Source organism: Lygodium microphyllum, chromosome 2 (assembly GCF_053477565.2).
Source record: "Lygodium microphyllum isolate KBCC chromosome 2, Lygodium_microphyllum_v1.1.10, whole genome shotgun sequence".
Classification (NCBI taxonomy): domain Eukaryota; kingdom Viridiplantae; phylum Streptophyta; class Polypodiopsida; order Schizaeales; family Lygodiaceae; genus Lygodium; species Lygodium microphyllum.
The window spans coordinates 103,418,942-103,446,891 of NC_141136.1; the positions used below are offsets into that span (position 1 = coordinate 103,418,942).

The following is a 27,950-nucleotide window of genomic DNA, read 5'->3' on the forward strand; positions in this document are numbered from 1 at the left end:
TTTTTGGGAGGCAACATGTTTTCACATAAATTATTTTTTAATGCTTTGCCATATGGCATTTATTTTATTTTTGGGATGTTGCCCAAGCACCATCGCAGGGGATAGGGAGGTGGTGGAGAGTGCGTAGGCAATTGGGAGGAATCGACCTTACGATGACTGGTAGACTCATCTCTACCAAGTGGGCTGGGGCTGAGTTTCCAATATCTCTACCAAGTGGGCTGGGGCTGAGGTTCATTGGAAAATAATATATCTTGAAAAATAATATTGTTACTCGGTATTTTGAAAAAATGTGCGTGTCCAATAAACTGCCAATCTGTCGTGTCTGAAAGTGCAAAAGTGTTGGTCGCTTTTGTTCCTGTTTCAGTGCATATAAGTAGAGCACAAACTCTGTCAACCAGCGCTGATCGGAGGAGGCTGGAGCGACCAATCAAGCAAAGTATGGCTATGGAGGAGGAGCATCAAGAATCCCCGTTCCGGCCAGGTATTCTGCGAGGCAAGGTGGCGCTTGTGACAGGAGGAGGCTCCGGGATCGGATTCGAGGTTGGCCGGCAACTCGGCCTGCACGGTGCCTCCCTGGTTCTCATGGGGCGCCGTCTCTGGGTTCTGCAGCAGGCTGCCGACTCTCTCCGTGCACTGGATATCAAGGTCCTCCCTCTTCATCTGCACACATCAGTCTCTCTCTGCTTCGCTTGTAATACAATTTGTGCCTCTGAAAAGAATACCAGATAAGCTCTCATATAAGGGTCTCAGACAATTCAATCCGCTAGTAAGCATCCTCAGCCTTTAGACATGATAGTCCCTGTAATTTTCTAGCTGTGAGATAATCGCTTGCATGAGGAAAGAAGAAATTTCTACTCAGAATGTCCATTTCAATTCACATTCGATTCAGATTTCACTACATACAGTGGCATCTGACAATTCGATCGAGTAGTAAGCGTACTCAGCCCTTAGACGTGGTATTCCCTGTGCTAGATAATCGCTTGCACGATGGAAGAAGACATTTCTTCTCAGAATGTCAATTACAATTGACATTCGATTCAGGTCTCACTACATATAATGGTCTCAGATCAGTTGATCTGCTAATAAGCATCCTTAGCGTTTAGACATGATATTCCCTGTGATTTTCTACCTGTGGATAATCACATGCTCGAGGAAACAACAAATCTCCCCTCAGAATGTCCATTACAATTGACATTCGATTCAGGTTTCACTGCATCCCCAAGTGGAATGTTTGAAGGATCAATGGTGAAATTGGTCCGTGTCACATTAGATGCTGTTGCCCACCAATGCCCTTTGCATTTGTCACAAGGAAAAGCACGCTGCTGATGTTATTCAAGCTTATCCATTGAGGTTTCCTATGCATTTCCTTGTGAGTTCACACGGTCTCATGCTGCAAATGCAATCGTAGACTTGGTGCTGTCTAATCAGAGGTCATTTACAAAAGTATGAGACAGCAGATGAGTTATTATGCCAACCACAGGTAAACATTCACTGTGTTAAGTTTCAAATGGAGACCAGGAAGATTGCATCCTCCATGCACATGTATGAACAGCACCACCAGAAGTACTTTACATAATGTAAGAAAAACTGTGAAAGCCATAGAAGTGGCTGTGATTGGCTCCACCAGCGTGCATGATAGCCCCATTGTTTGCTTGTTGGCTTTGCACACACTGAAGAAAGCACAACCAAGCACAGAAAATAAGCAAGTTGATGCCATACAACTTGGCATATGCCTTTGTTAAAAGTCATTTATACTTGAGTTCTGCATCTCTGGGATTACCAAAACCGTCTCCTTAATCACCATCTTTTCACAACCTCATAGACATTTGGCTTATTCCTTCTTGACCTATTTTTTCCCTTGCAGAATGTTAGAGCAACTTTTTTAAAAATCTGCAGCATGCATTTCAATATTTTTCCAGGTAGAAGTTGTGCAAGGAGAAGTGAGATCCCCTTCAGATGCAGAAAAAGCAGTTGAAGTAGCTCTCTTGAGTTTTGGACACCTGGATATTCTTGTGAATAGTGCAGCTGGAAACTTTCTTGCACCAGCAGAACAAATGACTCCAAAAGGATTTAAAACAGGTCAGAATGAAGTGTCCATACTCCATGCCTTGAATGATGGTTGAGGACATTTTACAGAATTACTACAAAAGGTTGAGGGTGGCGGGAGAATCATGTAAAATTTGTAAAATATGCCATGTCATCATGCAATTTTTGTGAATTATGTGGCCATGCTTTTGCGTTGTTGGTTCATACACTAGGACACATTCTTGCTTCACGTTTTTCTTCTTTTACAGTTTTGTTTCTTTAATCACATCAAGACTCTGAGAAGAGGCACAGGTCATGACAATCACTTTTTTAATGGTGTGTGATTAATAAATTGAGAAAACAGAACAATGATTGGCCACCCTACCTGGCAAAGCCGATCCTCATTGAGCTACAAACTAACATGTTATCTTATACTATTAGTTTGATAGAAATGGTATCTTGATCTAGAAGTAACCCTGATTCGAGTTTCAACTCTAGATATTCTCAAAGATTTAACTTATATGTAAGTGGTTTGTCCTTTTTGAGTTAACATGACTGTAGGAGATTCACAATTTCTTTATGCACAGCTTGACAAAGAATGCAAAGAATTGTGGCAACTCAAGCCCATTGGAATCCTCCCACCACAAAGCCACCCAAACCTTGAACTGCTCCTCACGTATGAAGTACATCTCACCACCCGAATCTGCAACAATTTGATGGATGGACCTCTTTATTTGTACCACTACATCCATTCAGCAACATGTGTATTACACAAGTGTTTGGAGAGAAAACACAGTGTATGGACACGACTAACACAATTAACTTAGACAAAATGCAAATGAAAAAGAAGGAGATGAATGAAGAATGCTGAATAAAAGGTCAATGAAAAAACTGAGTATGTGAGGTGTAATACAATGGATTCTCAAGGAGTGAAGGACTGTCCATCAGCCAGTCTCATGAGAGTGGGCTGAGGGGATCTTGTCCTCTGGAATGGATCCCTCGTGCTGCAAACTAGTTGTGCTCAATGCAAAATGCTGATTAAGAAGCCCAAGCAGCAGAAATGGCTGGAATGGGTGCCAAACATGGTAGTTCTAGGGAAGGAGAGGATGTAGAAGCCCAATGCAATAGTGTGGAGGATGGCTGACTGCAATAGAATGATGTCTTGCAGCTAGGCAACAACAAGATTGCAGGCTGGTAGCAAAATGCAGCACTGAGGTTTCTGGAAAAAAAAAAAAAAATGCAGCAATGGACAGCCTGGTGACAGATCAATTGGATACATAGATGGCAAGAAAAAGCAGAATATAGCTGCGTATGCAATTGTAACATCAGCTGAAAGGCTAGCAATGACAGGTGTTGTGGTCTCTGATTTCTGGGTGGCAACTGGCAGCTGAAAACGTAGCTGCAACAGGTCTGGAGAGGCAGTCGGCAGCACCAGAACAGGCAGGCAGCAGCTGGAATAGGTGAATGATGATGTTGATGATGACTAGCAGCCCTTGAAGATGCTGAAAGAGGTAGGTGAGAGTTGTAGACAGGTCACCTCAGCAGTGGGATATCTGAAATTAGTGATGGCAGCACTCCAAGGTCTCCACAACTCAAGATATCTGCCAGAAAGGGTATAGCAGCAATGGGACTGAGGGAAAGTGGCTGCCAGCTGGTTGAGGGTGTTGAAATGATTGGGATGAAGAGATGCAATCACAAAGCTCCTATTTATGGATGATTGGGGGTGCATTTGATCCACTGTCAAAGATGACCCATTTAATTTATTGACTCGGCATTGTGCTTGAAGAGACTTAATTTTGGGTTTAATACAACACTAACTTTAGTGCCGCAACACCCTCTCTCAGGCCCAAAAGAATTGTGTCCAAGATGGGATGAGAGTCAATCTCCACCCATTTTCAATACTTGAGGATCCCATTCCAAGGCAACCAAGGCATCGGTCCAAGGGTGCATGTAGGTTGCCCATGAACCTACCAAGTCTTTAGAGGCAATGGATATCTTCTTTCAAATAGCTGTGTTTAAAGGATCTTAATGATTTTTGTTTTCTTTTAATTGCTTTTACTGACAGCAAGGGGGAGTTAAAACATCCTCCATAAACAAAAGCATGCAAGAGGTGACGAAGTGTCTAATGAAGAAACTGGTTTTAGGGAATGGGTAAGAATGAAGTTAATGGTAGAAGCATATGTTGCATGCCGCCATGGATCTAAGGGTGACTGCTTTTTGACGAAGTAAAAGGGGAGTATGCACAAATGCAAGGAGTTTTCCTTGGATGGGTGCCTATAAGTACAGGTTTTCCCCTCATCCAAAGCTCTTTGTTCACAAAAACACAATGTCAATCCATGTTTTATGCAAGGTGTTATGCTCAAGCAGAATACCATGCAAAGTACAATGGTGCCACTTGGATAATATCCTCGTAGGGGAATTGTTCACTTGCCCAAGTGCTCTTTTTCAATTATGATCATCAAGGTACATTAATGATAATGATATAAAGTACATTGGAGACTAAAATTCTATAAGTACCAATCGAAGAATTTGCTCCCTCTCACCACTAGAAGATGGAAGGGAAAGCTATGGGGACCCCCTATTCTCATTGTCGCAATATCAAAGGGGAGGGAGAGTTGACTTTGATTGGATAAAGAAAATAGTGTAAGACTAGGTGGTTGACAAGTTTGGTCAAGTTGTTGGCAAAGTCAAACTCTAGATAGATAGTGTCTAGCTCCACCTGCTCTCTGGTAAAACCCTAATGCACTTTGACGTGCTTTATCTTTGGGCTTGGTCTTTGGGCTGATGATGGGGTTGCTAGAAAGTGCTATTGCATTCTTAACTATCACAATAGATTATAGTGGAAATGGGGCTTGGAAACTAAACAAGCTTCTCAAGTAGGTGGCCTTGGTGGTACCATCATAAAGAGCCCAATACTTGGCATGGGCAGAAGATGCAGCAATCGTATCTTGTTTGCAGCTTGACCAAACTATCAGAGCTGAGCCTAGGTTGTGCATAGGGATCCTTTGAAAGCTTCAGGGGGGGATTTAAAGGGGTGGTTATGTGATGTGTCTTGTGTGCACAATGCCGATCCACTGACTGAAGGGTATATTTCTGCGGGAATACAAAGATCTCATCCCCATGTTAGACAACCTCCATGTCCAAAAAGTAGAAGATTTGACTGAGATTAATCATTTCAATCATAAAGCAAAGTTGTGCTTTAAGATATGCTATGGCAGTAGTATATCAAAGCCTATTATCAATAGATCATCAACATATAGAAGTACATAGTAGATCCCTTTTGAAGGGGTTTTTATCAAGACTTGAAGTGTAGAATGGAAGCCATGAGATATGAGAAAATCATCTTGTGAAATCACAAACATGGTGCTTGCTTCAAGCTGTAAAGGGATTTTTACAAATGAAAGGCTTTATCTTTATGGTCTAGATGTTGGGAATAAAGGGCCATCGTGCCTTTTATATGTGCACGGGTGTGAACACACCCTTAGCACATTGTACTTTCATACATATATCTATCTAAAACCTAAAGTGGTACACTCATCATTGCACCGAAAAACATGTTCACTCTCTACTCTACTCACTTGTACTCTCTCTGTCTCTCTCACTGAGCGTAAGACCTGTCTACCTCTATCTCCGTGCCTAATTGATTCCTTCAAACTGGTATCAGAGCGTAAGGTGCTGCAGACAATCGTCAGTCAGGCTGAGGTAGTTGTGAGCTGTAGAAAGCGGACAGGCTGTGGAGAGTGTGCGAGTGCCAGGCTCCAGCTGTGCACCAAGGCCACTCGTCATCGGGTGAATGTGGCGGAACGGTAGACGCGCTCCCTTGAGGTGGCAGTGAGGCCACTCATCATCGGGTGAACGTAACGTGACGGGTAGTGGGCAGCAGTTAACGCGTGACGGAACCAACGGGCAAGAACATGCCTGACGGGGCGCGCAACGCGTGATGGAACTAGCAGGCGAGCGTGCGACAGGGAGGCTTGACGGGTCAACAGACCCGTCATTCGAAACATTTTTTTTTTCAAAAAAAAAACTTTTTCTCAAACTCCTTCCCCTAACCGGGGTTCGCGCGTGCAAGCACAAAACATCAAATTTGTGCAATTTTGGCCCAGAAAGTTAAGGCTTTGCCAGACTGAGCATTGCTCGTGAAAAATTGAGGCATCTGCGTCAGAATTGCAGATATTATGCGCATTTGAATTGGGGATTTCGCCAAAATTGTTGAAATTTTGCTCATTTGAGTGAAATTTCTCAACATTTAGCCCAGAAATTTGGGGCTTTTCCCAGATTTGGAAAATTTGATGCAGGACAAGCAAATTTGTCTCTAAAATTGTAGGAATTTGTGACATTTTGTCCTCAACATTTGGGGCTTTTCATGTACATGAACAAATTGGGCTGAAATTAACCCAATTTCTTGACATTGAGGCACATTGGACCCCGTTTCAATTTGGGGCTTTTGCAATTGGGCAAAATTTGTGCAGCATTTGGTAATTTTATGTACATGCAGGTTGAATTCCACGCAATTTGGACAACAACACTTGGTGAAATTTGGGGGTTTTGCTGAAATTGCTTTATTTTGGCAAAGTTGGATAGTCCTATGTATGACAGAGGAAATGCAGATGTGTGTTTGACGCTTTTGAGCACAAAATTTTGGGGCTTTTGACTGTTCATGTCAAATTTTATGCCCGTGGGTACAAGTACAACAGAAATTGCAGCTGAAATTTTGGGATTTCTCATGTAATGTGATGCACATGCCCTTTGGAACAGCTGTAATCAGCTGGATAATGCTGTAGCACTTGGTTTGGTGCTTCTAAAAACTGAATTACAGATCTGAAATCTGTACTTCTGTGTGGTCATTTATTGCTGATTGGTACTTGTTTGTACCTTGGTCACTTGGGTGACAATTTGGGCAGGCATTTACTGGTTTTTTGGTCACTTTTGAGCTGAAAACCATGGCTGGCAGCAATGACAGCAGTAATTTGATGCATATAAGGAAGCTTGAAGGCGCACATAATTTTGAAGTGTGGCAAAAACAGTGCTACAAAATCCTGTTACAAAAGAAGCAGGCAAAGCTGATCGAACTAAAGGAGCAAAGCTTGTAGACATGGATCAGAACGATTGGGATGAGTTGAATGAGCTTGCATGCTCAACCATAGAGCTATCGATTTCTAATGCTTGGCTCTTCAACATTGAAGGTTTGGATTCTGCATATGCTATATGGACTAGACTGGAAGAACTGTATGCACAGAAGAGCACTGCAAGTAAAGTGTATTGGTTGAAAAAGCTTATGGATTTGCGTATGAAAGAAGGTACAGCAATGTCTACTCACTTGAGTGAGTTTAACTCCATTTTCAGCCAGCTGGTTGCTTTGAAGTTCATGATTCATGAGGAATTTAAGGCTACTTTCTTGCTTTGCACTCTACCAGAGAGTTGGGATACATTCAGGACTGCTATGAGCAATTCTAATGTGATCCTTTTGTATACTGATGTAGAGAGTGCTCTACTTATGGAAGAGATGAATCGGCACAACAATGCATCCAGTAAGTCTTCTAGTGCTTTGTATACTAGGGGCAGATCACAGCAAAAGGGCAAATATGATGGCAAGAGACGCAGTAAATCACGTGGCAAAGATGTTGAATGCCATCATTGTGGCAAGAAGGGTCACTTTAAACGTGACTGCCACAAATGGAAAAAAGAGAAAGAAAAAGGTAAGAAGACAGATGATTGCAAGGAAGAGAAGAAGGATAGTCAGCCTAAGAAGAGCAGTGTAAAAATTGAAGAGGTGAATGTAGTCACTCATGACAATGACAGTGGGAGTGATGTACTCTTTGTCTCTTCACATTTTGGTGTACATGTTCTACTTGCAGATACAGATGATGACATGCATACCTGGATTCTTGATTCAGGTGCTTCCTTTCATGTCACCCCTCATCGTAAGTGGTTTTCCATATATACAGGGGGTCGACATGGTGTTGTCCATCTTGGGGACAACTATGCATGTGAGATTGCAAGTATTGGCAGTGTACAGTTACAGTTTCAACATGGCTCTGTCTTTACACCTCAGCATGTACGGCATGTACCTCAGCTCAAAAAGAGCTTGATCAGCATAGGGCAGCTAGATGATGATGGTTTTCATGCCACCTTTGGTGATGGAAAATGGAAGATCTGTAAGGGATCTAGGGTTATTGCCAGAGGTTGCAAGAGTGATATGTTGTATCCACTTCATGTATCTAGTATGCGTGACCATGTTGTTATCGTGACCGAGCAGCCAAGTGTTTCTTTGTGGCATGGCTGGTTGGGACACATGAGTCAAACAGGAATGAAAGTGCTTTCTCGTTTGGGTTACTTGCCTTGTCTTCGTTATGCTGATTTTGAGCACTGTGATCATTGTATTTATGGCAAACATGCACAGACTTATCACAAAAAGTCTCTTTCTTTGAAATCTTCTCCTCTAGAGTTAGTACATTCAGATGTATGTCAAATGTCAGGATTATCTTTAGGGAGAAATAAATATTTTGTCACCTTTGTCGATGATGCTACACGGAAAGTATGGGTTTACCCTATTCGTAGCAAGGATGAAGTTCTTGACAAGTTTAAAAAATTCTTGGCATTGACTGAAAATCAGACAGATAAGACACTTAAGTGTCTTCGCTCTGACAATGGTGGGGAATATGTGTCCAAAGCCTTTCAGGCATTTTGTGACAGCAAAGGGATAAAGAGGGAGCTCACTGCCCCTCGTAATCCATCCCAAAATGGAGTTGCAGAGTGTATGAATCGGACCATACAGGATAAGGTCTGTACGATGCTGTCTCATGTTGCATTACCCCATGGTTTTTGGCCAGAGGCTGTTATGACAACGGTTCACTTGATTAATCGGTCACCAAACAGGTCTTTGGGGGGGGTGGGGGGGGGGGGGGGGGGAGTTCCCCAAGAAGCGTGGTCGGGCAAGCCACCTTCATATGTCATCTGAAAGTGTTTGGTTGCGAGGCTTTTGTGCACATTCGTAAAGAAAAACGCAGCAAACTTGATCCAAAGTCCTGTAAATGCATTTTCCTAAAATATGGTGACGAGGGTGAAATGGGGTATGAATCGTGGGATCCCGAGAAAAGGAAAATAGTACGCAAAAATGACGTTATCTTCCGGGAAAATCGCATGCACAAACAATCCGAAAAGACTGAGGAGGTCCGTAGGGTTGTATTTTGGGAAGAAATACCTTTTGGACAGCAAAATGTGCCCGCTGTACAGTAGCAAATACCTGCTGTAAATGAACTTGTAAATGCAGGAAATGATGTTGGAAATGATCAGCCAGCTATTGCCCATGAAAATGAGCCATTACATGTGCAGGAACTGCCAGGACAGCAAGTTGTTAATGCTGATTTGCAGGTTGAAATGCCAGGACAGCATGTTGAAAATGGAAATTTATAGGAATAGCCAGCAAACAATGACCATTGGGTTAGGAGATCGTCTAGGGCTACTAGACAACGTGACAGATTTGTTCCTGGTGCAATTAATGTGGCTGAGTATGTCATGTTGGCAAACTGTGGTGAACCGTCTTGCTTCAAGGAAGCAATGGACAGACAGGACAGCAAGAAATGGTATAAAGCCATGCTGTCAAAAATGGAATCTCTTGACAAAAATGGCACTTGGGACTTGGTGCAGTTGCCTAAAGGGCAGAAAACCCTTCCATGCAAATGGGTTTACAAAATGGTCACTTCTAGTTCCTCACCAAAGTACAAAGCAAGATTGGTTTGCAAAGGGGTACAAATAGGAGCATGGAATTAACTTTGATGAGATTTTCTCTCCTGTAGTCAAGATGACTACATTGAGAACCATTTTGGGCTTGGTTGCAGTTAAGGATATGGAGCTCATACAGATGGATGTAAAAACTGTATGTTTACATGGTGATCTGCATGAAGACATATATATGCAGCAGCCTGAAGGGTTTGTTGAACAAGGGAAAGAACAAATGGTATGTAAACTCAAAAGAAGTTTCTATGGTCTGAAACAAGCACCAAGAGAATGGTATCATAAGTTTGATACATTCATGCAGTCCCAAGGCTTTCATAGAAGTCAAGTGGATCACTGCTTGTACACCAAGAAGGCAGCAAATGACAGCCTGATTATCTTGGTTTTGTATGTTGATGACATGCTGATTGCTGACAAGGATACTCATGCCTTGGATTCATTGAAGCAAAGTCTTCATGGCAGCTTTGACATGAAGGATCTGGGTGATGCAAATCACATTCTTGGCATGCGAATACTCAGAGATAGATCTAAAGGTTTACTCTATCTATCTCAGCAGGAGTATATCTCCAAAGTTTTGCAGCATTTCAATATGGAGGGGGGGAACACAATTGGGGTTCCATTGCCTCCATATGTGAAACTCAGTGCAAAAGACAACCCTACATCTGATGATGAGAAGACTGAAATGGCCAAGATACCATATGCTTTAGCTATTGGCAGTTTGATGTATGCTATGGTTGCTACACGTCCTGACATTGCTTTTGCAGTGGGAGTAGTTAGCAGATACATGGCAACCCTGGCAAGAAGCATTGGGATGCAGTGAAAGGTATTATGAGATACCTCAAAGGCACAAAGGAGTTGTGCATCTGCTTTGGAAAGCAGAAGGCATCTGTTGTTGGCTTTACGGATGCAGACTATGCTGGTCATGCGGACTGCAGGAAGTCCACTTCTGGGTATGTGTTTACTTTCACAGGAGGAGCAATCTCTTGGATCTCCAGGCTACAAAAGTGTGTTGTATTGTCTACTATAAGGCAAAGTATGTAGCTGCCACTGAGGCATGCAAGGAGGCTTTATGGCTTTCACGTCTGGTGGGAGAGCTTGGCATCACAAAGTTACCTGTTCTCCATTGTGATAGTCAGAGTGCTATCATGCTAGCACGGAATCTTGTCTTTCATGCAAAGACAAAGCACATACAGGTGAAGTATCACTTCATTAGAGATGTACTTGACAACAAGAGTATTGAGCTTGTCAAAGTGCATATAGATGATAATCCTATAGACCTTCTCACGAAGGGTCTTCCAGCAAAGCGGTTTGCTCATTGTCAACAGATGATGGAAGTTGGATAGATATATTTATTTCAACTTTGTACATACTTAGACTTAGCTTATTCTTTTGCCTTAATTTTCTCCTCTTAAGACACATTGCCTTTAGGTGGGAGGTTGTTGGGAATAAAGAGCCATCGTGCCTTTTATATGTGTACAGGTGTGAACACACCCTTAGCACATTGTACTTTCATACATATATCTATCTAAAACCTAAAGTGGTACACTCGTCATTGTATCGAAAAACGTGTTCACTCTCTACTCTGCTCACTAGCACTCTCCTTGTCTCTCTCACTGAGCGTAAGGTCTGTCTACCTCTTTCTGCGTGCCTAATCGATTCCTTCACTAGAAAAGAAAGCTTGGAAGGCTACTGTTAAAAGATGATGCACCAGCAGGACAGTAGGGTTTTTGGGGAGGAATATAAAGTGAACTTGGCAAACATGGAGAAGAGAAGAGAAGAGAGAAGAAACTCTGATGAATGGAATGATGAAGTTCTGAATCATGGAGTGAATGTGATGCAAGGGAACAAGGGTGCCGCAGCACAAGGAAGATGATGAAGACAGCCACGAACCACGAACCGCAATGTCCTCTTGAAAGGGTGTGAGGGTAGTGGAGAGACTGGAGAGAAGAGGTGACAGACTAAATGAATCAGCCGTGAGGAATGAATGAGAGAGTTGCCTATAAATAGGCACAGTCAGTCTAGGATGGCGCCCCTTTTTGGGGCTGCAAACCCTAAACGCAAAACGCAGAAACACAAAAATGCAAATTGCGGGTGAAGGGTTTCTCAACACCCCCTCTCAGGCCCAAAAAGGGGAACTAGAGAAGAGTGAGGCGGAGATGCAATGCTACATGTTGAAGAATGCTCGTGTAGCAGGTGCCTCTTGGACAGTGTCCCTCGTGTGGAAATTGTTCACTTGCCCAAGCGCCTTAGTACAAAGATGATGAAAACATGCAATGCAGAGGAGGAGGAAGATGCAGAGGATCCCTAAGATCCAAGATTTCCACCTGAAAGGTAACTTGTAGTAAAGAACAGTAGATAGAGTGAACTGGAGAACCCGAAACTCAACCTCGGAAGAGAAGCCACTAGCTCCGTGCATCCATGCTGGAAGGAATATGAAGGTCTCGTGACCAAGTCGCGGCTGAACCTCCAAGGTCCCAATCTAGGTGGTACCTGAAGATCTTGGGTATTAGTAGAAGAGATGACTGGTCGAAGACAGCCACCCCAAGAAAGGAGATGATGGGTAAAGAACTTCATGTGGAATAGGTTTCCCCTCTGAGGTGGGAGGTGGAGGAGCCCCCACTGAAGTCGAAGAAGAAGTAGATGCCCCCTCTAAGGGCAAAGAGATGACATCCCCCTCTGAATCCCCCTTTGAAGTAGATAGGGAATCCAAAAACTCATGGATCACGGACTCTAAAATGTCTGATGACGAAGGAAGTGCCGCCGATCATACTGAAGAAGGTATCTGGGGTGCCGAAGAGCTCCCAAAGGTAGCCTCTCGAACCTGAGTAGTCGAGGGTTGGGAAGGATGGGGCTCAGAATGAGCAAGAGGTGGGCAACAATCATTGTCTCTCAGTGGAGCGAACTGGGTAGCTGAAGAAGAGGAAGGAGTCAAGCAGCCACTGTCTCTCGAAGGAGCGAGTTGATGAGGAGATTGTATCAAACAATTGCTGTCTCTCGATGGAGCGGATTGCAGAACCACGAGCCATGGTAACCATTGTACCTGAAAATAGGTGGGAGAAGACTACCACTAGCATTGCGACGATCTCCAAGAGGTTGTAGCGCCAATCGATCCTCCATGTGCTCGAAAGGACTTAGTGCGCATCAGATGCGTCTTATTGGCTTGAGCGTAGTACTCTGATAGCTGATGCAGAACGTTCTCTGTGGCCCAAAAAGGAGAGGTGGCACAAGGAGTGCCTGGTGGAAGATGCATATACTCCGGGGGGGTGGGGAGTAAAGGTTGAAGTCGGCAAGTATCGGTGGTGTGTCCGGTGATGCCACAATAGGAGCACCTAGTAGTTTGGTCATCTGTTGATAAAGAAGCCATGGATACCAGTGTGCCTTGTTGAAGAAAGAAGAGGTCAGCCACCATGAACCATAAACTGCAATGTCTGCCTCAAGGGGTGTGAGGGCAGTGTGAAGCACAAACCGCAATGTCCGCCTTAAGGGACGGGAGGGTCGGAAGTGAGCTGCCAGTGGGAGGAGGATGTGACCAACAGTAAGAGGTTGCAACCAGTAGAAAAACGCAGGTGAGGAGAGAGGAAGACTAAAACGCAGGTGAGGAGAGAGAAAGACTAAAAACATAGGCTGTAGGAGAGAAAGGCTAAAAATGCATGAAAAAAACCAACAACAGTAGTCAATATGCTAAAATCAGCTCCGAACAGTGTGTGATAGACTGGAAACAGGTGCAAAACTGTTGTAGACAACAATGGTCAGCTTGGACTGTGATGTCCTCCGCATCCAGGATGTGGGTAGCAAGCTGAAATACCTGAAATTTGCAAAAACGAGATTTTTTTCTGAATGGAGAGTGATCAGCAACAGTTGCTTTGCTATAAATAGCTGCAAACTACAGGTGGAAGGCTGGAAACAGGCGCCAGACTGTAGATGACAGCAAGGGACAGCTCAGATTGCGATGTTCTCCACGAAAGGGGTGTGGGCAGCAAGCTGAAAACACCTGAAACCTGCAAAAAGGAGATTTTGATGCAGCGGGGTTTGCGGGGAGGAACACGGAGTGAACTCGGCAAACATGGAGAAGAGAAGAGAAGAGAGAAGAAACTCTGATGAATGGAATGATGAAGTTTTGAATCATGGAGTGAATGTGATACAAAGGGAACACGGATGCCATAGCACAAGGAAGATGATGAAGAGAACCATGAACCACGAACCACAATGTCCTCTGAAGGGGTGTGAGGGTAGTGGAGAGGCTGGAGAGAAGAGGTGACAGACTGAATGAATCAGTTGTGAGGAGGAATGAATGAGAGAGTGGCCTATAAATAGGCACAGTTAGTCTAGGATGGCGCCCCTTTTTTGGGCCACAAACCCTAAACGCAAAACGCAAAAAACGCTAAGTGTGGGTGAAGGGTTTCTCAACAGCTACTCCACATAGACTTTCTTATCTAGATATCCATTCAAAAGGGTGCTTTTGACGTTTGTTTGATAGATAGATGAGAGACCAAGGCTATTAAAAACAAAAAGATATCGACTATGCTATAGTCCCAAAGGTTTTGTCATACTCAATTCCTTGCTTTTGTCGAAATCTTTGTACCATAAAACGAGCCATGTATTTATCCAAGGTTCAATTAGCTTTTAATTTTGTGTGAATGTTTTATTTGGTCCCAATAACTTGCTTGTTACCTAATGATCCGCCAAGTTCCAAGTTCCATTCCAGTCAATGCTCTCTAGCTTCCTCTCCATGGCTAATTGCCACTCTAGAAACTTTAGAGCCTCCTACCAGTTGTTTGGCTTAGAATGCATTATATAAATATATTGATAAGGTGGTAGACATGAGTGTAGCATATTCTTCAAGGCCCTTTGGGATTGTATTTGGTGGAAGGATCCGCAAATCCCACATGGTTTGCTGGTACCAACGAGGTAATAGGTCCTTAAGAGGGGGCTTGGGAGTTGAAGACTTTGCAAGAGGATTAGGAGTGGAAAAAAGGCTAGACTCAAATGACACTATCTTAGGAAGCGTAGACTATATGTGAAAGTGAGAAGGTTGTACTGGTGTAGGAGGTTGCATAATGTTCATCTCAAAGACAACATCTCTTCTTTGTAGGATACAGTTTGTACAAGGATCATACAACTGATAGGCCTTCAGTATTGAAAGAGTATTCTACGAATATCAAGAGCTCTACTTTTGGCAGGAGCTTATTCACATTGTCATCAAGATTATGTGTATATGCACGACTCTCAAAGGCTCAAAGTTGGAAAATGGAAGGTCAAATGTCGTGAAATGCCTCGAAGGAGGTCTAATGAGGAACCACCATAGTGGGACACCTATTTGAAATGTACATTGAAGTGTTAAACTCTTGATCATAGTTGCTCAGGGAGCTTTGCTATGAACAACTATGAACAACATTAAGTGTGCCATGCTCATTGTAGTTCCATTCCTACGTTGTACAATTGCATTCTGAGAGGGGGAGTTGATAGAGATGAGTTGGCATTGTATGCCATACACTTCCATTCCTACAGTTTACAATTGCATTTTGAGGGGGGGGTTGATAGAGGTGAGTTGGAATTGTATGTAAGAACTCGGTAAACTTGTGGAGGTGAACTACCATTATTACTTTTTAATATCCTAGTTTGGGCATCCATTTGATTTTGTGAGAGGCACCACTATCAACAATCCACTCCCGAGTAAATGGGGCCGTCAACGTAGCATCAGAAGCCGTCAGGTTCAAATCGTCAACCACCTCCAAATGGAGGAAAGCAGCTGATGAGAGAGCAGCCACCGTTCCGAAATCCTTCGAAGATTTCTTCTTCTTTTCCTTCTCCTTCTTCTCCTTGTCAAGACAATCCTTCTTCTAGTGACCTGTTTTGCCACAAATGTGTGTAGACTCCTTGTCTTTGTCCTTCTTAGATTTGTCTCCCTTCTTCTTCTTTTGGTCCTTCCCCTTCTTCTGAGAGGATTGACCAACCAAAGCTTCAGATTTCGAGGCATTGGTTCCTTTTAGTTACTTCTCTTGGTCCAAGACCATAGGAACCAACTCTTTCCACCGAAGAGTTTTAGACCGCCTTGAAGCAATCAAGGCGAAATAAAAACCACTGAAGTGAGGTGGTAATTGTGAAAAAAGAGTTATCGCCATGTCTTCATAAGTGATCACCTTCCTTTTTGAACGTGCATCTGAAGCTGCCTTAGCTTATTGATATGCTCCCGCATGGATGATGACTTGTTGGCACTCATAGTCCTCATTTTGCACTTCCAAAGAAACTCGCTTCATGACAATCATCTGATTATACATCTGATCCAACTCCAGCCATATCTCCCTAGCCACCATCAAATGCTCTATGTGAGAGAGAACAACTGTCGTACATGAGAGAAACAAAAACGAGCGAATGCGAGCATTGAGTTTATCCCAATATGCATAAGCCTTTGCCAACAACAAGCCAGAATGGGTGGAATGCACGAAGACAATGGTGCACCGAAAGAAACATCCCTAGTGCTATTCTTTCTTGAGAGATAGAATAATCATCCTTCTCTTTAAGCTATCCCCTTGTGTTTCTAGGAGGAGAGTCAGGGTGCCACTACCTCAGAGCTTGTAGTGAGGGGGATATTGGCACCAAAAGGGATAGGCCCTGAGGGGGACTGCTTTGGTGAAGATGGCTTAAGCCTTAGACATCTTTGAAGGTGTTCTCGTGCTCTCTTGAATGCTAAGCTTTCTTGATCAAGGCACAAGAGACAATCAGGAGCCTGGCTATGATACCATGTAATGAAATGGTAGTGTTTGCAGTGGAGATAACAAAGTTTGTATAATGAGCACTAGTAGTGAATGAACTCAGAAATACGTAGCAGTAATGAATGATGAATGAAATTCAATGACCTCCCTCTGGCCTCTCTCTCAGACTGGGGCTTAGGAGAGCCAAGGAGTCGGTGATACCAGAATGGCTCAAGATGATTACACTGTCTTGAAGTTCCAGTGCAGAGATGGGTGGCAGCACCTGTGGAAGGAGGAGAGAAAACGAGAACTACACTGTCCTGACTGACGAAGGGTGGCAACACCTCCATATGATCCTCTGTAGAGTAGGTGGCAGCCTTCAAAGGAAGGGCAGTGACTTGTGGGCATTTGTATGACTGTAAACTAATAAGTTTTTTCTTTTCACAAATAAAAAATTTTGGGGCTGTTTTAATGGAGTAAAATTAGGCATTAATGCATGCCCTAATTACTGTGACTCAACAAAGCTCACTAGCAGCAAAGGGTTACTGAAAGCTATGATATGCCCATCTCTCAAGCTGGTTCTCTGTAGATAAAGTCGCTTCCTAGTATAGACAATTTATCCACTCTCTGAAGACTAAGTTTTAATCCTGCTGGTTGAAAATTAGGATTACATGTTGATAGGGTCAGCCAATTAGCCATGTCTAAGCAATCACTTGACATTTAGATTTTGAGAGTTTTACATGCTTTTCTTCTTGTTTTCAAATCTCTTACCATTTTTCTTCTCTTACATGTAGTTCCAACTTTTAGTGGTTGTTTCATGCTGTTTCAGGAATTTGACATGTAATTCTCTTTTCCAGTAATTGAAATAGACACAATTGGAACTTTCAACATGTGTCATGCTTCATTCCCTGCACTGAAGAAGGATGGGAAGGGAAAAGACACCAGGTCACAAGGCGGTGTAATAATTAATATTAGTGCAACATTGCATTATGGAGCTTCATGGTATCAGTCCCATGCTTCAGCAGCTAAGGTGAAGAAACTTCTGAAGTGCAAATCATGATTCCGCATTTCTGTATTGTTTTTTGTTATTGGTTCCTTCCATTTGAATCTAATTAGTATGCATTTACAGGCTGCTATTGACAGTCTGACAAGGAGCTTGTGTCTTGAGTGGGGTCCAGAGTATGGCATTCGGGTAAATGGGATAGCTCCAGGTCCAGTAGGTAATACTGCTGGTGCTCTCAAACTCGGAGTTTCTGACCGTGCTGGTACATCAGCAGAGGCGAAAGTTGCATCCACAATTCCAGTTGGTCGCATGGGAACGACTTGGGATATTGCAATGGCAACTGTTTACATTGTGGTGAGTTATTGTTTTCCTTTCTTTGGCCTACACCTGGGAAATATATTTAGTGAGGATACATTTTTCTTAGCGACTGGTTTCTACAGATTAAGCACCAGTATTATTGAGAAAGTACGAACAAACTTGTCTTGTCTGTACAATGCAAGCTTTCATTAAGGTCCAAGATAAAGAATCGAAAGCACAAGTCAAAAAGTAGAAGATTAGAGGAGAGAGAAACAAGAGGCCATACTTGATTTTAAAAGGTCACAGGATCTATGAGACAAGCACTGTTGCTATGCTTTTACAGTATCTTGTCTTGTAGACAGACTCAACAATTGTAACATGGAAAATGAAACCAGTGGCTTAACCAAAAAGTAGTTTCATCTCAATCTCCCTCGCACATGGGATAAATCTTCTGTGCCTACAGGAACCTCATCATCTATGGAGCTCAGCTGGGTCTCTTGGTTATGGGGGATTGGCAATGTGGTGTAAAGAGATGACGGGCACTAGGGCTTGTCTCACGATGTGAACCCCTATCAATAATTACACCATGGGGATAGTTGTGTGCCAAAAGATGTGTCTACCTAGACTCTCTTTTTTTGGGATTGGGGTGCAAGAAAAAAGTGGCTAGCTATACTACTCAAAAGATTTTACAACAAAGTACATGTGTTCAACAAACAAGCTGGAGCTGATACAAAGTCATACTAGAATCATATATACAAGCATCTCAAGGGTCGGGGGGAAATGGGGAATAGAAGGCACAGAGGAGGAGAGTATTGCCGCGTGGGGTTGCTTGCCTGCATTGTGAAGACTAGAATATGACCACCCCAAGTACGTAAGAAGTGGTGTCGCGGAGCTCCTCATGTGCTTGAGAATCACCCTGCACCTGATCCCAGTGGCCGCGGAGGACGTGGATGATTGAGGTCCAGACCTCTGCAAAAGTTGCATGTGGACATGCACTCACCACCTAGAACCAATTGGCAACGTGCCTTCCAGATGTGCCAAACTATGAGGCTCCCAATAGTCTTCCACACCTCTAAACGCTCTGTTTTTGGCTCTAATACTATGTGACAGATGGGAAGTGCCTCCAAGCTGATCATAGCACAGGAGCCTGCCCTAATAAGAAAAATAGTATCATGAATCTCAGCCCCATGCAGTAAGTGGCAGCCCTGGCTAACTACCTGCCAGCAGATGGCTCCCCAGGATATAAATCCCAAGCTAGGTGCCACTCAGTAGAGAATATGGCATGCTCCTCTCTGTATCAGTTGCGTTGCCTCACAAGACCAAAGGCAATGCTTTGGAGTTTCCAAGCGCTGTGATGGACAATGCTTGCAAAATCCATCTTGCTACATCTGAACCAGCCAACCCCCAACAGCCACAAACCTCCATTTTTAGGAGCCATAAGAAGTATAACACCCTCTGCGGCCTCTAGCTATCCCACAAGCGTTGCCAAAAGGCCCGTTGGAAGGCCTCGGTAATGTTGTGCTCCACCTAGTGCTTGATATGTGAGGATGCCCAATCCATGTCCTTGTGCATCAAAACATGCCTGCCAATCTGTATTGTGTAGGCCAAGAAGCCTTCGGGCTTGGCAATTGTTGTGGCTAGCCAAAGCCACTCTCTAGGGTCCCTTTCCACCTTTGCCAACTCTCCCAAATCCAAAGGTGCCATTCTCGGAACTCACTCTAGGGTACGTAGGGGTCCAGTAGCCAAGTCCTCCCCTGGAATCTGATGACATGAATCCTTCTCCAAGGAATAGCTAGTAGCTCCTTCTCCTACTAGCCACTGTTGAGGGCTAGGCTTTCGCCAATTTGGACTATAAACAATACCTCATAGGAGGCACTGTCCACTATACCTGCCACCTGTAAGGGGATGCCTATTGGTGAGAACTTACACGTCCACACCTCAACATCCAACCCTAGCTCCCCGAATTGGGGAGGGAGGGGTCCAACCAATCCTATGGGACCATTTCCCCAATCTCCCTCCTAATCTCAACTCCACGGTAGCAGCTAAATGCTTGCTGTAAGGTCACCTAATGAGCTAGCTTGCAAACCTCCTGTGAAGATATGCTAGGATTTTCACTAAGGAAACACATGTACGACTAAGACTGAAACACAAAGACTTAGATAGAGACAAGCAAAACTCAAACCCTAAATGCAAAAACACAAAACTTAAACACAGAGACAAACATAGAGAGAAGAAACCATGAAGTGAATGAATGTTGTAAATCAATGTAAGAGTGTGCAAAATACCCAAGGGCAGAGCAATGCAGTGTCTGAGAGTGACATCGGAGTATTAGAGTGCAGGAAACACCAAATGATGATTACCACAATGTCTGGGAACTGAGGCGACTATGGAGGATGATGCTTGATGATGAGGGCATCAACAGAAGGTTCCAAACACAGTAGTAGAAGGGGCACTTAGAGGAGGAGGAAGATTGCTAGTTGCCACCAGGTAGAGTGAAGGCCATATGCAAATAGTAGGTCTCCAGAAGGTGTGGAAGATCATTGCTAACTCTCACTTGGTGGAGGAGTGTCCAAATGCAAGTTGGAGGAGATAGAATGTGTACTAGCGATGGCAAAAGAGTCGAAATGTAGCAAGGAGAAGGGCGCAGATAGTGGGCTACAGCAAGGGAGGAAGGTGCTAAGGGCTGATGGAGGAGCGAAAATAGTTGCAAAGGGTAGGCCACCCCGTGGGTGAAGGCTAATGGCTGAAATTTGCATTGAAAGAATGAGGTTGAATGGTGGGCAACTTGTCTATTTATAGATGTTGAAGAGTGTCCCAAAAAATTAGGGTTTTGGGGGACCACTAAAACTCTCTCGAACCGTACACCAAATTTGTGTTTTTCATTAAGCAAGCATATTTTGGGGCAAGCGATGCTTAAATATGCTAATTAGCTATAAAGCATGTTTTAGCTCAACACCCCCTCTTTGACCTAAAATGAAGCCTAAAAGGGAAGACTGGCAATGTTTATCCTAAGGTATCCCACCCCAAAGCAACTAGGGTATTGGACAAGGGGTGCACATCAGTTGCCCAATGGCCTACCGAGGCTAGAGGCAATGGTTATCTTACCAAGGGAGTCCAAGTAGTCACCCTAGAGAGAACAAGGCATCGGACAAAGGGTGCTTGTCGATTGCCTAGTGGCGGTGCAGCAGTTGGAGGTGTAGCCCCATTGGACTAGCCAGCTACAATCGTAGCAGTTTGCAGTGGTTTTCTAGGAGGAAGATCATGGGCCTTGGTACGACACTCTCCTCCACATGGCCCGGCCTCTGGCAATGTGTGGAAATCCTATTTTTCTTAGGAATTTGTTGCCAAGGGGATCATGTTTCTTTGGGTCCGTCAAAGAAAGTGGTGTCACCCTTGTTTTGGCTTGCCTTCGCATCTTGCGATTTTTTGCCACTATTGGTTTTCTCTCCTAAAGAAGAGGCAATCAACCCTTGCCCCTTTGAAAGGATGTGTGTAGACTTCTTGTGGACTTGATCATGCGGTCTCGGGTAACGCAAGAATTGACACTCAAACTCATAGAAGGTTAGCAATCTAGGTAGTGAGATAATGTGTTGGATAAAATGGAAGCATTTGTTAGGCAACTTGTTCACGAAGAACATGACGTGATCGTCATCTAACTTTAGGGAGCTAGTAGTGGCAAACTAGGGGAGTAACCATTGATATTTGGCCAACTTGACTTTCAGATCATCCCCTTAATGGAAAAATCATGAAGCTCAAAATCGAGATTGATATATCAAGTGTGATCTCAAGCCACATAATGGTCAATGAGATGGCTCCAACACTTAGATGTGAGGGGAAAATGCTATAATTGAGAGTGGAACTCAGGAAGCAACCTTTGCATTAACTCAGCATTGGCTATGGCATTGTAGGCTCTCCATTGACGAATGTGTTCAGGGCGAGCTAATTGAGGGTCAGTACCAATGATGAGGTCCCAAAGTCCATAATGCCTTCTTAGAGCCTCCAATGATAGAGAAGCTTGATAGGGCGTCATAGGATCCTTAGAAGAAGGTGCCTGAGACATTCTGAGTCAGAATCAAGTTGTGTGTGTGTCTTGTACAAAGACTAGCATCCACAATCATCGTATGATACTCTTTAGAAGAGCATCGGCTCGATACCATGTGAAGATATGCTAGGGTTTGCATTGAGGAAACACAACATGTTCAACCAAGATTGAAACACAAAGGCTCAGACATAGACAAGCAAAAATCAAACCCTAAACGCAAAATGCAAAAACTCAAAACTCAAACATAGAGACAAACACACAAAGAGAAGAAACTTTGAAGTGAACGAATGCTGTAAATGAATGTAAGAGTGTGCAGAATGCCAAAGGGCAGAGCAATGTAGTGTCGTAGAGTGATGTCCTCGGAGATGGATCCCAAGTGCTATGACCATCAGTTGGAGTGTCGGAGTGCAGGAAACACCAAATGCTAATCACCAGAGTGTTTGTGAACTAAGGCGACTACAGAGGATAATGCTTAATGATGAGGACGGCAGTAGAAGGTTGCCAACACAGCAGTAGAAGGGCCGCCTAGAGGAGGAGGAAGGTCGGCAGCTGCCGCTAGGTAGGATGAGGGCCAAATGCAAGCAGCAGGAGGTCGCCAAAAGGTGTAGGAGATCACTGCCAACTGTTGCCTGGTGGAGGAGTGTCCAAACACAAGCTGGAGGATACAGACTGTGTGCTGGCGATGGTAGAAGAGTCCAAATGCAGTAGGGAGAAGGGTGCCAAACAATAGGCGATAGCTAGGGAGGAAGGTGCCAGGCACTACAAGGGCTGAGGGAGAAGTGGCAGCAGTTGCAAAGGAAACCGCTACATGGGTGAAGGCTAATGGATGAAATTTGCATTGAAAGAATGAGGCTGAATGGTGGGCAGCCTGCTATTTATAGATGTTGAAGGGTGCCCTAAAAAAGTAGGGTTTTGGGGGACCATTGAAACTCTCTCGAACCACACACCAAATTTGTGTTTTTTATAATTAAGTGTGTTTTGGGGCTGTTTAAAATTGCTAATCAGCTGTAAAGTGTGTTTTAGCTCAACAAGTCCCTCTAACAATACGGGTAGGGCTGGCTAGCCCATTGGATGTGAGGGCACTCACTGATTTGGATCTTGTCACGATCTCGAATGTGGGGGTTCATACCACTCGTTGGCAGTCTATCTCCTCCTGACAAACTAGAGGCCTCTAAATCAAGGCCTTACACACGCCTTGCCATACCCATAGCACATTGTGCACGAAGGAGGATTTAGGTGGGGTGATTTGTGTTGTCATGAAGATCTGTCTCAAGGATGGCCTCCACTCCCTGCCGAGCCATGACCCTACACTTTTGAAGGACCTTCCATTTCTGCCCACCTGGCATGAGCCCACGAACCACAAGCTTGCCTAGGATGGCCAAGCTTTGGTACTTTGGGTTGATGATCCCAATTCCTTCCTAAGAGCAATGTTGGATAATAGTTGCCCATGCCATCTTGACCCGGGAGTCCCTAGACCCATCCGAATTAGCCCAAAGAAAGCTCTGCACTAGGCAGCAAAGCTGAGCCACATGGGAAGAGGAGAAACACCAGCAGGAAGCAATGTATCACGTTGTTGCTAGGAGGATCTGGTTGACCACTAGGGCTCCACCCACCAAGGAGAGGTGAGTCATGCTCTAGTAGGTCAGCTTCTTTCTAATGGAATCAAGTATTGGGAGAAATCGCTGGGCTGGGGTAATGTCAGTCCCTACTAGAAGCCAAGATAATGGATGGTCTATCCCTTGCTCACCTATCTAAAACCCAAGTGGATGCCCCACTTGGTGCTAGACTCTCAATTTGTGAGAAAACCAACTCACTCCCGCCCGTTGATTCTTGCACCCACAATTGCGTAGAATCCACTAACGGTGTGCCTGCCAGCCTCAATCTCTAAAAACTTAGGTATTTTCTTGGTATCTTCCATTGCCATTTGTACTTTCGGAACTCTTGTGGCCGTCACTGCATCAGCAAACGAGGGGGTGAGGATTGTGCCAAAAATCCTCTACCGCTCTCAACAGTGAAGCCACCATACCACAGGACCATGTAGATGACGGCTTTCGTGGAGGCTATGGGGGAGCTACCAACAAGCCCCAAGGCTGCCTCCACTGAGGTGAGATGGACCATGAAAATACCTTGACCCATCAGTATTGCCTCTGCAATCTGCATGGTACCAATGTGCAGGGTGGAAAGAAGCCAATCACGGAGTGGGGGGCGCGACAGGCCACACAGGTACAGGGTGGGGGGCAGCTGGGGCAGCAGCGTTCAGCCTGGGGGTGCAAGGCACCAGGTGCAGCTCTAGGTGGGGGCAGAGATTGGCAGGAGGCAGCAGATGGGCAAGTAGTGTACCATCAATAGCAGCAGGTGGCAGCAATTGACGGAAGGGGGGGCAGCTATGTCACATGCTTGGTTTCAGCGAAAGCTCATTTCAACCTCACTAATGTATTCTACCTGGACTGTTGGCTTATGAGATCATCAAAGATACCTAACTATATGTGCCTCTTCTAAGTAATAGTAAGTGGTCACCCTTTTTATGGTACTATATGCCCCAACATTTTGGTCAACTTGTCTTTGTGGCACCTCATCTCGAAGACGAAGAATTGGAGGCTGGGAACTCAAAAAGATGTGGGTTTGTGACCCATCACTGTCTAAAGAGGCAGTATGGTAATGCTCATCTCTCTTCGCCTCTTATGTGGTCCATAGTCTGGACTCTGCACATATGAGTCCTCCATGGCAGTTTCTACCTCACCTGATAGTGAGACCCTCATCTAGCATATGGCTATCTGCATTGCCTTAGAGGTGTCTTTGAGGGTATGTAGGTCTCTAGAAAAGGCCTTCTGAGGTGAGGAGAAGAAACGTGATAGAGCTAGGACTTAGCGGGTGACTCTAGAGGTTTCAACCCAAGATAGAGGTCCACAACAAGTTGGTAATTTATTTGGGTCTGAGGAATAAGAGGTATGCCCCTCAGGTATGTCTTTCTTTAGTCTGTAGGATGCAAACTAGCTGTTGCTCTAGCATACCTTGATCAGGAGATCATTTCATGTGTCTTTCTCCAGTCTATAGGATACAAACCAGCTGTGGCTCCAGCATATCGTGATCAGGAGATCATTTCATGTACTTAATGACTCTCCAAGTGTCTAGGACAGTCATATCAATAAGCCCCCCATTTACCACTCTTAGAGATGGCCCCTTTTTGAACTACATATTTGAGCCAATCTTATTTGGAATTTGATTAGCAGAAAGTTGACATACCCCTTTCCTTTCTTGTGGTAGAAGTTTGCCTTAACTTAGCATTTTCATGCTTTATGAAAAATGATATTGGATAAATACCTCCCAGGAAACTATTTTGTTCTAAAGTGATCTTATGCTGACCCCTGTAGCCTATGTGAAAATGCCAAGGTTGGTGCACCAAACTTTACCTATAAATATGGAGAAATGCGCCTTGCTTTGTATCATCTGGTTAACATGAGAACTATCCTCCCCTAAAGTACCTAGATAAACAGTTACGTTTATTAAGTTACATGAGTACTGTCATGACATCAGTCTCTTGTAAACAGGGAGTTTGAGAAGGGGACAATGAAAGTAAGGTCACACCAAGTGGCATTTTATCACATCCTATAAATTTCCACTTTTACTGCAACAGAAAACAAGAAAATAAGATTTATAATGTTAGGATCAACAGAAGGCGTTTATTGTTTTGACAGAGTAGTCTTCCCCCATGATGCAATTCATTGGAACATAAAGTTTGTAAATCTCTCTCTTTTGTGTAATGTAAAGTAATTTTTTCAAATGCTAAGGCAAATTTGGGGCAATCCAATGGAATAGTTACAATTGTCTATATCAAACTAGGTTGCTCATTACAAAAATCCTACAAGTTCCAGTATGTGGGGCCAAGCGATTGCTCTAAGTGTTTTCATATTTCAGTCAAGTGCAGGGAGTTGGATTAGTGGGCAAACACTCGTGGTAGATGGAGGACATTGGCTTTACAAACCTCCTTCAATATCAAGGGATGAAGTTGTTGCAGCTTCCAGAGCTGTGGAGGGAAGAAGTAGAGGAGTTGGTATTCCAGGCTCATACAAAAGCAAACTTTGACAAAGGATTTTAGTACCTATCATATCATGGCTTGGCAATTGAAGAACCATTGCTGGTGTGTTCTGGAAGTGCTTCAATTAGCTCCCTAATCTTGGTTCTGGTACCTATTATTACCTAACAAGGCCATAATTAAATTGTCATTCAATTCTACTGATGGTAGAGTACCAGAAGTTTTATGAAATGTTGAAGTGGTTTCTAAATAATGGTATCTAGTCACTTACATAGTATCACAAGGCACCTCTCTTCACAAGTCCTGTTCAGAGTTCAACCGGTCAAGCTGAGAGGTTGAATGTGGCAATGTATATTTTACCAAGCATTGTTTTATGAAGTATATGTGACTTGATATGGCAAGGTTCATTAAGTACTCTTGAAAAGCCTTCTACCCATAATCTGTGCTACAGAATCAGTAAGGCTATTAAGAGAATTTGGAGCTAGACAAAGGTACTAGATTCTATGGAGAGCAAATTTTTCATTCTATAACCTTGACCATTCTCATCAACCTTTCACTTGTTTACTTTGATATTGACAGATATTAACTCTTAACAGTTCTTGGTTGGTTTCAGTTCTACATGTTGAAGAAAGTAGTTTTGATTTTGAAATTAGCAGTTGCATGAATGAGGAGTTCAAAGCACAAGGCCATGTTTTGGATTAGTCAATTCAAGTCTACTTGTTGCCAAGAAGGAAATTTGATGAGTATCAACTTTGATGCTCATTACAGACCAGTGAAATATCATACGTGATTGCAATGGCTAGCATTTATTTTATTTATGCTCTTGTATTGTACACTTGTTGGGCTCTTGATGGCGACTAGGTAGTTCAAAAAGAGAGAGACTAAGTGAGGCCAATAAGCAAGGGGGCAAAGTGAGTGAATAACCATATTTCTCATATACATAGGAAGTAAACAAGGTCCCAATTGTAACATTCTTGCATGGAGTACGAGAGCTTCCGTATCATGAATAGACTTGGTCGTACTAGTGTCCTCTTGGCAATTTCCCTTGAATGAAGGAACACTATTGGTGTACTCAAAGTGAAAATATAATATAGTATTGAGTCCACCAATTCACTTGTTCAAGGCAAAGATGGCCTACATTTTGATAATCTTCTTTTCCTTGTAGATCTAATGGTCTCGACCTAATTAAACCCTAGAAAAAATAGCAATCACTTGGAGTCATTTCTTATAATTGGAGGACTTTAGGGTCTCACCTCAACCTCACCACAAGTGGCAATGGCCAATGTGAGTTAATCATTGACTCATTATATTTGGATGAGCTTTAGCTTTAGTATTTTGGTTTAATATTATGTTTTCTTTTTCAAACCTATTACAATTAGCTCCATAGATGTTGTGTACTTATTTTAGGTTTTCTATACCAACTAGTCTTCTTGCAAATGCCAATATCAGTGGATGACGATGGAAAATGAAATTCCAAATATGAAAGTAGTGAGATATTGCAACCCTAGAAAATATGCTAGTTAAATACATTTTCAAGGCCTTTTTTCCTCTTAAACCACACCCTAACTGAAGTGGAAAAATGTGGATTTCTTGTGCTCATTGTCACATGCACCTTTGAAGTATCACATGGACCACACACACACACACACACACACACACAAAGTAGTAAGAAATACTCATGGGATGAGAGCACCTCCTAAGCAATTCCATATCACATCTAGCTTAGACATCATTTTCTACTTATCAACCATGTGTTGTTTATTATTTATTTTCCACTTGGTTAGCAATATTATTATATGACAACTATCTTGGGACTTTAGAAAATTCCTTGACTTTTCTAATCTAACATTTTGGTCTCATAGGCCGATTTGGCCTTTTGTAGACATTAATATAACTCTCTCTCTCTCTCTCTCTCTCTCTCTCTCTCTCTCTCTCTCTTTGATTAGCATGCTTGTTCATTTGTTTCTCTCTCAAGTCAATTGCTGCTACTATGAATAAACTATCCCCATCGCACACATTCAAGCTTTATAAAGAATCCCATTATATACATATTTGAGGAAATATTACTATCCCCAAATGTAGAAACTTTCCCTTTAATTAAAGGGTGTGTGTGTGTGTGTG

General features: G+C 43.4%; 1 protein-coding gene across 1 annotated transcript; it reads left to right on the forward strand.

Moving 5' to 3' along the window:
- Positions 1-341: 341 nt before the first annotated feature.
- LOC148040115 (peroxisomal 2,4-dienoyl-CoA reductase [(3E)-enoyl-CoA-producing]-like) lies at positions 342-26,368 on the forward strand. Its single transcript, XM_087696792.1, has 5 exons — positions 342-645; positions 1,920-2,079; positions 17,312-17,484; positions 17,584-17,811; positions 25,712-26,368. The coding sequence occupies exons 1-5, from the start codon at positions 439-441 to the stop codon at positions 25,877-25,879; spliced, it is 936 nt and encodes a 311-aa protein (XP_087552918.1). The 5' UTR covers positions 342-438; the 3' UTR covers positions 25,880-26,368.
- Positions 26,369-27,950: the final 1,582 nt, after the last annotated feature.